Raw genomic sequence first — 12823 nt, forward strand, 5'->3', positions numbered from 1 at the left:
AGACTATGGGACTTTGTCAGACTTTGACAGGGACACACACACACAAAATGGGTTCTGGGTCCTTACTTGTGCTGCCATTAGAATAGTTTTCTCAAATGGATACTAATCAACAGCCAGCAGGGCCGGAGGGGCAAAGTAATAATTAATTTCCCCTCACTGGTGTGACCAGTATTACTTACTGGTCAAAAGGGAAAATGGATATGTTTTATCAGCCCTTGGACCCTTTTTTAAGTTTAAAGTTCCTAGGATTTCATGTACTTTTCTTTAAACATTTGGCAGATCAGCATGAACCTTGTTTTTTTCTTTTTCTTCCAGGCTGTGGTTCATGTTGTGATTATATTTTGCTATTGAGGAATGTATTTATTGAGATTTGTTGTGAGTGGTTTACGTCTGAGTGAAAAGCATTAGATGAATCTTAATGGTTTTAAATGAATATTTTACAGCACAATACTGTATGTTTGAGTGCATTTGAAGTTAGATTTTTAGTAATATTGATCCTTGCCTTAGAGAGGACCCCTAATAAAACAGTTTAATCTTACATTTATTATTTATGATGTTTCACACTGAACATAATAACATTTTCCGATACCTTATCAGGGTACAAATTCATGCTTTTGCTCTTTGGAAAATTGATCTATGAATGACTTACTTACGGTTGTCTCTGCATATTAAACTGAAAAGAATTATATGCTGTGTGCGTGCGTGTCTGTGAGTGTATTACATTACAGGGCCTAATCAACATGTTAAGCAGAAGTTCTCAAATGAAACTCTTCTTATTCACCAGCACAAAGAATTCATTAGCATTGATCAGTATATGACTGCAGCTGAACCTGAGCTCACCACACACACACACACACACACACACACACACACACACACACACACACACACACACACACACACACACACACACACACACACACACACACACACACACACACACACAGAAAAGTCCTTGATTGGTTGATTAAGTGCATGAGTGAGCTCAGATCAGTTTCAGACACTTCAGTCTGATTAAGACAGATTAGACACACTTTGTCCATAAAGTATATTTATTACAGAAGCAGCAGGGACACACACACACACACACACACGCATACACAATGTTTTAAATGAAAGCCACATTCAGCAGAGCCTGAATAGCATAATATCTTTTTATCAGTCTCATATAAAAGTCATTTATATTTTGATAGAGTTCAGTGATTAAAGGTGCTGTATGTAAGTTTTCGACTCTTCTAAAGCTAAAAATATAATATGTATTTAAGAAACAATGCCAAGTGAACATTCTTTCTTTTCTGAAAAACAATGCATGATGAATGATGTCTTTGTTTTGGTTCTTTTAACCCATCCACTGCCAGATTAACCAATTATATTTCAGCACCCTGGGTTGCCTTGGTGGAAAACTGAGTATTTCATTCATTCATTCAGAATGGCTGTCAAAGCATGCGCCTGTAATCGAAATGCAACCTCCGGTGGACAGTAGCAGACTCCGAAATGAGATGCAGATTCAGAGTTCCACATGAGGTTATTATTAACATATTATATAAATATTATTTTTATTAATCGTAGGTGAGAAGGTCACATTGTAACCATGTGTCCTAACAACACTGTAACAAGATTTGCAGTTATAAGCAATTTGGTTGTTTGCACTAGGCACAGCACAACAGAAATTTAAATACAGCCATTCAGAAGCACAGAATATGCACTCACTCATGAAATGGTAAGCTTTATAATCTAATTAATACATATTAAACCTATTTTTAATTAATCACTGATTGGTTTAGAGTCTAAAGATCTAAAGTTCATTTCCAACGGTCTATTTTATTTTCAAGATCTGAACTATCTGCAGCTGCTTTCAGTATTATGACAATAAATGTCCTGTAAAATGACATTCAAACTCACATCATTAGCATTTAAAGAACCCCTTTTATGAGTTTTTGAAAATGACCTTCCATGCAATGTGTAACACAGCTCTACGTGAATGAAAACATCCAGCTGAGGTTTAAATCGCAAAGTGCACCTTGTTTAAAACTATTGATTCTTTAGCAAAATAGTTGACTCAGAGTCGAATAATAGAATTGAGTTTGGTTCTGATCTTTTGTTTGACCGTATTGACGTTGACGTGACATATCAGCAGCAGAGACTATGGATCTTTGTCAGACTTTGACAGGGACTTTGTCAGTAACTTTTACAGTTCAAATGGACCAGTATCTTCTTCCTCCGGATCATAACATGTAAATGTAATTAAAATTGTTGCCTCGTTTTGTGTAGTTTGCAAAATATGTGTTTAATTGTGTGTTATAAGTTGTAATCGCCCCACGCTGCTTGTAATCATGTATCTATTATAGATCAGTGCTTGTACTGTATCTCTCAGGGCTATTCACATATCGCGTCCAAAACTACGTTAAAAACGTGACGCGTGCTTCTTCCTTTACCAATTTAAATGCGTTTTTAAAAACGCAATCATCTGCTCTTTGCCTTTGTTATGTCCACCATCAGCTGTTTACACGGGCAGAGTGGTCAATTTTCAAAACAGTTCAACTTTTGCCACTGTGTGCATTAATACTGAATGTGTGTCATTGTTATTACTTGGGGTTAGGTTTAAGAATAGAGTAATATGCTGGTGTTTACTGCATTGCTTTATTGCATTCCTGCATTGGGCTCTCACATACTTTCTGCTACTTCATACTTTAGCCGTGTTGGGCATTTCTCTCTGTCTCATGCTGAATGCAGTTGACCAATCGCAATAGACTGGGCCATTGGGCCAATCAGCGCAGTTTAACTTCGCACTAAGAAGAGGTTTAAGAAAAAATGAAACGCTAAACAATTCATATGGGAGTCGCTGGGATAATTAGTTCAAAATAAATGCATATTATAAGACAATGAAAGTGTTTTTTGACCTTGCACGCATATCAGCATGTTGTTGGAGACCCCTAAAACCAAAATATGACCTAATTTATTGCAATATAGGAGCTTTAACACTGAATATCATTTATCATTTAACTTTTTCACTTTAACACTGAATAAATGTGGTGTACCTGAGCTGTCAATTATCCTGTTGTTCACCTGTAAGAAATAGAAGCCTTTTCTATTATAAATTCGAGGTGTTGGTTAGAACAAAAACTCCTTTAATATGGAAAATATTCCTTCTTTCACGTGCTGCTGCTTTTATATAGAACACGGTTTATATCAGACTTTAAATCGAGAATCGCTCCTGTTGGTCGACAATATGGCTAACTGCACTTGCATTTGTTTTATCCAAGAATGGAATACCTAGTTCAACCACTGGATGTCAAACTTACACACTGCACCTTTAATGATGATGATCAAGTTCTTTCTCACCAGTGAGTGTTTTCCTCTCCATCCTTCAGGTGACAGGTTCCTCCATTCTGACAGGGGTTACTGATGCATGCATGAATTGGTTCCTCACAGTCTTGACCCTGCATAAACAAACACAACATTACAAACAGTTGCTTCATACTCACTTATCCTCACAAACAGATGTTTATTCAGCCTTCACTCCTTCAAAACCTACCTTATTTGAGTTTCTTTCTTATGTACAACACAAAAAAAAGTTATTTTGAAAAATGCTAGTTGATGGTACCCATTGAAATCCATAGTATTTTTTTCCTGTTGTGGAAGTCAATGGTTACCTTCATAAGGTATGTTTTAAAATATCTTATTGTGTGTTCAACAGATGAAACACACTAGAGTAAATGCTGAGCTAACGTTCGTTTGGTTCAAGATAAGACTAGGTTTATATTTTCATTCATTTTCTTTGGCTTAGTCCCTTATTTATCAAGGGTCGCTACAGCAGAATGAACCGCCAACTTATCGAGCATATGTTTTACACAGCAAATGCCCTTCCAGCTGCAACCCAGTACTGGAAAACACCCATACACTCTCACATTTACATACACACACTCACAAACTACGGCCAATTTAGTTTATTCAATTCACCTATAGCACATGTGTTTGGACTGTGAGGGAAACCAGAGCACCAGTAGGAAATTTATGCCAACACGAGGAGAGCATGCAAACTTCACACAGAAACACAAACTGGCCCAGCTGGGACTCGAACCAGTGACCTTCTTGCTGTGAGGCAACAGTGCTAACAGTGCTAGGTTTATATATTCTCAAAAGAAACTTCCCTTCAAAGTTACCGTGTTCTGTGTTTTGTGTAACATGTCTGCCATCCGGTTGCTTAGGCTTTCAGAGTTATTTTTGCAATACTATTATGTGTTCACTATGGTGATAGCTTGCTAGCATTATTAGCAAGTGCAATCTCTGTGACACTCTGCTCACTAGACATGACTCATCCCAGAGACTTTAAATATATAAAGACCATTCACTCATTTGACTTATGAAAGGAATAAAGTGCGGTGCACAGTATAGTGGAATAATTCATGACTTCTAAATAAAATAGCCAAACGTCAGTTGGTAAAATCACTGCGTCACTGCAGTTGTCGTCAGAAGCTGATGTTACCATAGACACAGTTAGTTTTCTGAGGTCTGTTTTTAAGACTGCACATTCGCATTAGCAGGACCGGGTTGATTTATACGCTTTGAAAGGGGCTACATGTAATATTCAGAAAGACTTGTTATTAGCGTCACTAACTATGCTTATTAACATTGGCTGCAGCAACTTAATGCTCAAGCACATAACAAGTGTGGGTGTGATTCAATGCCCTTATATACTCATGGCAAATTTCTTTTTCATTCTGTTATAAGTATAAAAAGAAGTTAGAAATACCACTGCAGTGATATATTCACAACCAAATGCTGCTGACTCTCAGCGGTGTTTAGATAAATATGCAAATACAATATGTGCTGCATTCTATCATCTCAATAATAAAATAAACAAACAGCCAAAATGACAGCGATGTAAACGCAGCAGTTAAGAAATCATCTATGGATGTGTTTGCACAAGCTCTGCATTTCAAATGTTGATGTTGATAGATGAGGAAATGTAAATATATGATAGTTTGATTCTAAAGTATATTTGAGACTGCAGAATCCATGCGTGTAGATACTATAATACTAATACTAATAGTTTAATACTATAGTTTCTTTGAATTTATTATGACATACTGAGAACATTATACAAACATTTGTTTTATGTGTCATAGAAAAAAGTAAATGTAGCATCTGCTTTCCCAGCAAAAATGTCCTGACTCCTTAACCCTTGTGCACTGTTCAAATTCTTAACACTTTGGTTTTTTTTTTTTTTGCATAAATTTTGTACTTAACCTCAGTCCAGATCAAAACTACTAATTTGTTAAAATTACAGGATTTTAACTCTTTAATTGCCAAATTCACAAATGATGTCACTGATTTTGGCTTTGATGCATTGTTAGATTTTCATTTTGTTTCTAATTTACTGTTGGTGGCTGTTTTTGCCCTATTTACTTCCATTATAACCACATTTGATTGTGCATAAATACACAGTCTTTGTTTTTGTTTACTCCATGTAGTTCTGAGAGCTGAGATGCATATTTTTATTTTATCAGACACATCAAGGTAGGTGCGTAACAATCCCTCTCACACACTCACAGACACACATACACACACTTTAATTTGCTGCTTTTCTATAGAAAATCCAGAAACTAAGCTTTTTTTGCACAGGTCTATCTAAAGGGTTTATAGTGCCAACTGATGATCAACAGTAAAACTGACAAATTTTACCTCTTCCCAACAGGGAAAACCACCCACAATCAAACATGCATGATTTTACGGTGTCATGGCTGTGTAATCAAAAAATTATGGTTATAACAAAAGTCAATGGGGCAAAAACAGCCCCCAACAGTAAATAAGGGAGGAAAAAATGAAAATTTATCAAAAACATATAAAATACTGTAATTTTCTAAACGGTTTAGTAGTTCTGATCAGGACTGAGGTTGATTAACAGATTTCTGCAAAAAAAAAAAATAAATAAATTATCTAACACATTTTTACAGCAGTTTAATTTAGTGGATGTTTTCATCCCTAACATAACAAGAATGTAGTACATTTGAGAGTGTATTGGTGAGTTTTTTTTTTTAAGTATTCAAAGTATTTTCTCAAAATATGTGTCAAAATAAGATTTGTCACCAAAGATCATTCTGCTAGCAGAAACACAGAAAAGGTTATGGCAAATTAAGACACAAAATCACCTTAGAGTAGATGAAACATCCCAACACTACATAAGGGTTAACATAAAAAGCTGACTCCATGCTTTGGTCACATTTAAGCAATAAAAAAAATCTTTATGGAAGAGTTCATGTCAGATTTTGTTGCTGATTTTTGTTGCTTTTTTAAGAGTGACAATGAGATTTCAGGATTTCTCCATTCAAGTATATAAGACATGGTCTTAGATAGTCAAAATAGCTGCATGGAAGTGTTGCAAATATGTCCCCTGAATAAAGTGAATTTCATTTTATTTCAGTTTTTTTTTTTTTTACTGCCTGCTAGGTGGAAGTAATATCATGCCTTTTTCAAACACACTCTCATCAGGTACAGTTATAGTACAACTGCAACAAGGCAACTTGTGTATCTAAAGCACAGATGCCCTAATTAAGGCCCGCAGGCCAAAGTTGGTCCATTGTACCCTTTGATTTGGCCCACGATCCCATCTGAGAGTGAGCATGATGGAGAGGGTTAGGGAGAATGCCTTTTATCATGTCTAATTTGAAGTAACCTTTTACGACTTTTGTTTTATTGTTGAGATACAAAAAAAAAAGCAAAATGAAATTAAATGCTTCAATTAAATGTTGTAAATTAATCAGATTTTTAAAAATGTAAATACTGTCAAGGCAAAAACTGGTGTAACTCCATTCTGTTATAAATGAGATTGTTTTTACTATAATAAGTTCATTATAAAATGTAAAAAAAAAAAAATACTGTATTAGTTAATATAAAGCAATGTTTTCTGGTTATTTTTAAACATTATAAAATAGATTAGGAAATTACCAATGACAACTATATTTACCTTCGGCCCACTAGCCTCAATCAAGTTTGGTTTTTGGCCCTTTATAAGAAAAAGTCCTGATCTAAAATTTAGCAAGACTTCTAATAAGATGTTCTTTCCTGATTAAATGTGTATGTACCTTAAAACCATACGGGCAGGTGCATCTGTAAAAATCTACAGGGTGGTTACTGCAGGTCCCATCATTCTTGCAGGGATTAGACAAGCAAGGGTTACATTTCGCCAAAATGCTCACATCCACTGGCCCTAAGAGAAATGCAGAGAGAAAAAAAAATTACACAGCTTGTTATGCACACAAACAGAAATTTGACAAATGTCCACAGACTCACAAACACACATAGGATTGATCAGGTAGGCATCACATAAATTATTCACAATTAAACACAGGTCACTTTAAACCCGGGGAAAGTTTAGGTGGAAGATACGGGGGTGGGGCTATAAGAGCTCTCTGGGCTCTGATTGGCTTCCTTACCTGGTACAGGAAAACCACAAGTCCCCGGCACCTCTACAAATGCACCAATCATATCATATTACTTACGATATTACCATCTGCACATATAAGCTAGTGTTAGAGTTAGTGCTAATGCCCTCTCTGTGACAGGATAAGTGTGTCTTAGGTGGGCTGTTTATACCTGTGCATGTGAATTTCTTAGAGGGTGTAGTGAGCAGCAGTTTGTCAGTCATATCTCCAGGGCCGGTACAGCGGGCGATGCCAGGCTCCTTATAGCCACTCTTTACCCAGTCAGAGAGCCACTGCATGTGACAGTCACAGTACAGCGGGTTTGCGCCCAGAGCCCTGCAAAAAACAAAAAACAAAGGCACACACATAACAACTTATTACACACCAAGACAAGCAGTGCCTTCTGCAAAAATCAATACTTTTTTCTGTTAGTTAGTTAAATACATTAAAGGCTTTGTTACCTTATGTTATGGTGTTAAATTTTTTTATACAAATTATTCTGAATTTGTGTCACCACCAAAGATGGCAAAAGTACACACATCCTTTACTCAAGTAGAAGTGTAGAAAATGTTTAAACGGCTCTTGTAAAAGTTGAAGTACTAGCTACACTTTTGTACTCAAGTAAAAGCAAAAACCTCAAAAATGTACTTGAGTACCCATTACTACTACATTGTTTAGTTTCACTAGGTAGGTAACTATCTGATTTCCCCCACAGTCAAAAGACTCATTTTGCTGTGGCGACCCCTGATAAATCAAGGACTAAGCTGAAGGATAGTGAGTGAGAATAGGTTGGGAACTGTACCTTGTCATGGATTGGTCAGGCTCTCACGACCCCCACTCACGAAGATCACCATCACCTGACTTCTAATGAGCACACAGCTGCATCACATTCACGAGCACCAGATAAAAGCACAGCACTCCAGTCGCTCATTGTCCGGGCTCGTCTCGACGAAAGCGGACAACTGAGCGACCACTCAGCGTAGTCATCCTCAGCTAAAACAAACGATTTACTTACCTGTTCTCTTTGTATTCCTCCTAGTCTTCCTGGTCCTCCCGAATCGTCCTGTCTTCCAGTCCTTCCAAGTCTGTGTCATCCTCTGTCAGCTGTATCTGGTGTGTGCTGTCCATCCTCGTGTATTCCTGTTACCCAGCCACGGAGGAAAAGACCCCAACATCATTCCTGATCCTCCTGGCTATCCTCCATGTGCTCCTTGTTGTCATTTAATAAACACCCTAACGTTTCCTTACCTCTGTCTCCTGTCCGCTTCATAACAGAAGCCCGGACCCATAACGACGACAACATGAGCACCCCCGATCACCTTCAAGAGCTGGTGGACCAGTTGAAGCGGATTCTACAGCCACCAGCTCCACTTTCCAACGCACCACCAGCACCGAGCACTTCCGCCTCCACAGTTTCTTCTTCGGCCCTTCCTTCCAGTCCCATGGCCCGACCAGCGCCCTACTCAGGCGGAGCGGGGGAGTGCAATGGTTTTCTGTTACAATGTTCCCTCATATTCGAAATGCAACCTTCTCTATATCCCACAGATAAGTCGAAGATCGCCTACATCGTATCTCTACTCTCTGGACCTGCACTTAAATGGGCTGAGACGATCTGGAACCAAGCCGGGCCGGTCATGAATTCCATCACTACCTTCACGGAGTATTTCAAAGAGGTGTTTGGACGTTCTGATGGGGAAGTAGCCGCTGGAGAGCAGCTGTATCATCTAAAGCAAGGTACTCTATCTACACAGGAATATGCTCTCCGGTTTCGCACTCTAGCAGCTGCAAGTGGATGGAATGAGAGATCGTTGTTGACCACGTACCGGCTCGGCTTGGAACCCACTCTCCGAATCCAACTGGCCACATTAGATGATACAATGGGTCTGGAGAGATTCATCCAACATTCTCTCCGATGTTCCGATCGTCTCCGTTCCTATCAACAGGACACCATCACCCCCTCGTCTGCACTCCTCCAATCGCCTGAGTCAACAGCCTCTCCAGAACCAGAACCCATGATAATAGAGTCTGGAAGACTGACATCAGCGGAACGACAGAGGAGGCTGACCCGGGGTCTGTGTCTATACTGCGGTGTCAGTGGACACACCCGTATGGAGTGTCCCCTTCGTCCCATTCGGACTTCAGTGAGTGTATTCAGTACGAATATTGAACAATGTAAACCACTTACTACCACCGTACAAATAACTACTGCCTCTATTTCTCTCCTTGTCACAGCCCTCATCGACTCCGGGTCAGCAGGGAACTTCATCTCCCAATCCCTCTGTCGTCAACTCCACCTCCGTACTGAGGCGTCCTCGCATATATACCAGATACAACCGATAACCCAGTGCACTCGATCTTCGACCCGTATCCATCGACAATGCGAAGACATCCTTCTTCAAGTGGGGTTGTTACATCAAGAGAGGATTCAATTTCTGGTTCTGGAGGGTGCAAATATGGACATCATTCTAGGGCGCCCGTGGCTGGTGAAGCACGATCCCATCATCTCTTGGGGCACAGGAGAGATAAAGAAATGGGGATCTGGATGTACACCTGCCTGTTTTCCAAAACTCCCTCTTCAAGGTCGGAACCCCATTTCTTTGTTTGCAACATCGGTCGAGAGCCCTCCTGAGAAGCAGTCTATCCACATTCCTAAGGAGTACAGCTCCTTTCATGATGTCTTCTGCCCCAAGAGAGCTTCCCAGCTACCGCCGCATCGGCCATGGGACTGCGCGATCGACCTAGTTCCAGATGCCCAGTTGCCAAGAGGTAGGATCTACCCGCTCTCGCTTCCAGAGAATCAGGCAATGGAAGATTACATAAGGGAAGCTCTGAGTCAGGGGTACATACGTCACTCAAAATCACCAGCCGCCTCAAGCTTCTTCTTTGTGGCCAAGAAGGACGGAGGGCTGCGTCCATGCATCGACTACAGGGTCCTAAATAACGGTACAGTAAAATACCGATATCCCCTTCCTCTGGTACCAGCCGCTTTGGAACAGCTCCGAGAAGCTAAAGTCTTCACTAAATTGGACCTCCGCAGCGCGTATAATCTGATAAGAATACGTGAGGGGGACCAATGGAAGACAGCATTCGTGACCCCTACTGGCCACTATGAATATGAGGTCATGCCTTACGGTCTGGTCAACGCCCCCTCCGTATTCCAAAACTTCATTCATGAAGTCCTCCGGGAGTTTCTTCACCACTGTGTAATAGTGTACATAGATGACATCCTCATTTACTCCCGGAGTGAGGCCGAACATCGCCAACACGTTGCGGAGGTCCTACACACATTGAGAGAACATCACCTCTACCTCAAAGCGGAGAAATGCTCATTCCACCAGAAGTCGATTCATTTCTTGGGATACATCATTGACCAAACCGGTATACGTATGGATGGGAAGAAAATTGAGGCTGTTCTATCCTGGTCAGAACCCACTTCCATTAAGGAGCTCCAGAGGTTTCTTGGGTTTGCTAACTTTTATAGACGGTTTATCAAGGACTACAGCAGGATTACATCACCTCTCACTAATCTCCTCAAGGGTAAACCCAAAGGACTGGAGTGGACCAAAGAAGCAGCCGCAGCCTTCCGCCTTCTTAAGAAGGAGTTCACAAGGGCCCCACTCCTGACTCATCCTGACCCAAATCTTCCTTTCGTGGTGGAAGTGGACGCATCCACCACCGGCGTCGGGGCAGTATTATCTCAACATCATGATACACCGCCCCGACTGCATCCCTGTGCCTATTTCTCTCGGAAGTTGAGCCCGGCGGAGCAGAATTACAGCATAGGAGACAGGGAGCTTCTAGCAATCAAGCTAGCCTTGGAGGAGTGGCGTCACTGGTTGGAGGGAGCCAAACATCCGTTCCAGGTGATCACAGATCACAAAAACCTCCAATACATCAAAGAGGCCAAGAGACTATGTCCACGTCAAGCCAGATGGTCACTTTTCTTCTCACGTTTTGATTTCTCCATTTCCTATCGTCCAGGACCCAAGAATCTAAGAGCAGACGCTCTCTCTCGTTTACACGAGCATCACGATCATGAAGAACTCCCAACGAAGATTCTTCCCGAACACATCTCCATTTGTCCGATCACCTGGAACGCTCCTCCAGTCGTTGCCACTCCGGAAGCCCCTGCTCCGCCGGGATGCCCTCCTCATCGGCAGTTCATACCACCTGAACACCGGGTAGATCTGATCCACTCCTTACATACCTCGCTAGGCACTGGACATCCAGGGATCAACAATACTCTCTCGCTAGTATCCCAACGATTCTGGTGGCCAAACATGGCAAGGGATGTGAGGCAATATGTTCAGGGCTGTAAGGACTGTGCCCAATCCAAGAGCCCACGTCATCTACCCGCTGGAAAGCTCCATCCCTTGCCGATTCCGAACCGTCCCTGGTCACACCTAGGAGTGGACTTTATCACTGACCTCCCTTCGTCAGAAGGTAATACCTGTATTCTAGTCATAGTAGATAGATTCTCAAAGTTTGTCAAACTAATCCCTCTGAAAGGTCTTCCCACAGCCTTTGAAACTGCCGACAATATCTTTAATCAAGTCTTCAGGTCATTTGGTATTCCAGAAGATATTGTGTCGGACAGAGGTCCACAGTTCATCTCCCGTCTATGGAAAGCCTTCTTCAAGCTCCTAGGTGTGGCCGTCAGCCTCTCTTCTGGATATCATCCCCAAACCAACGGGCAGACAGAGAGGAAGATTCAGGAGGTGGGACGGTTCCTGAGGACCTTCTGCAGTGGTCACCAGAAACTCCTGGAGCCAGTATTTGGGCTGGGCAGAATATGCCCAAAATTCACTGCGGCAACCCTCCACCGGACTCACGCCATTCCAGTGCGTCCTGGGCTTCCAACCACCGCTCTTTCCCTGGGATGGCGAACCATCTGATGTCCCCGCAGTGGATCACTGGTTCCGGGAGAGCGAGAGAGTCTGGGACGAGGCTCATCAACATCTGCAGAGGGCAGTCCGTCGAAGCAAGGTAACCGCCGATAGGAGAAGGTCTGAAGAACCCAGATACACACCCGGACAAAAGGTGTGGCTATCCACCCGGGACATACGCATGCGACTGCCCTCTCGCAAGTTAAGTCCCCGATTTGTTGGTCCCTTCACCATCGTGGAACAGGTTAACCCCGTCACCTACAAACTACAATTACCCTCTCACTACCGTATTCACCCTACATTCCACGTATCACTCCTGAAACCCTATCACGATCCTGTTCTTCCCTCCACAGAGCCTGACCACGAAGAGGAACCCCCTCCTCCACTGCTCCTAGAAGAAGGAGCCGTCTACGCAGTGAAGGAGATCTTGCGTTCCCGACGTCGTGGTGGCCAGTTGGAGTACCTGGTGGACTGGGAAGGGTACGGCCCCGAAGAAAGGACATGGGTTCCCAG

At 41.6% G+C, this 12823-nt stretch overlaps 1 protein-coding gene across 3 annotated transcripts in view; it reads right to left on the reverse strand.

The window, feature by feature from the left end:
* Nucleotides 1-12823, reverse strand: part of slit2 (slit homolog 2 (Drosophila)) — a 140510-nt gene that overhangs the window by 25638 nt on the left and 102049 nt on the right. For all 3 annotated transcript variants that reach the window (XM_056459749.1, XM_056459733.1, XM_056459741.1), the window contains 3 exons: nucleotides 7597-7760; nucleotides 7086-7210; nucleotides 3343-3440 (listed from right to left, as the gene is read on the reverse strand). In XM_056459749.1, coding sequence (XP_056315724.1) covers nucleotides 3343-3440; nucleotides 7086-7210; nucleotides 7597-7760 — 387 coding nt within the window. The remainder of the gene's footprint in view (nucleotides 1-3342; nucleotides 3441-7085; nucleotides 7211-7596; nucleotides 7761-12823) is intronic.

This window comes from Danio aesculapii, chromosome 1 (genome assembly GCF_903798145.1).
Source record: "Danio aesculapii chromosome 1, fDanAes4.1, whole genome shotgun sequence".
Taxonomy (NCBI): Eukaryota; Metazoa; Chordata; class Actinopteri; order Cypriniformes; family Danionidae; genus Danio; species Danio aesculapii.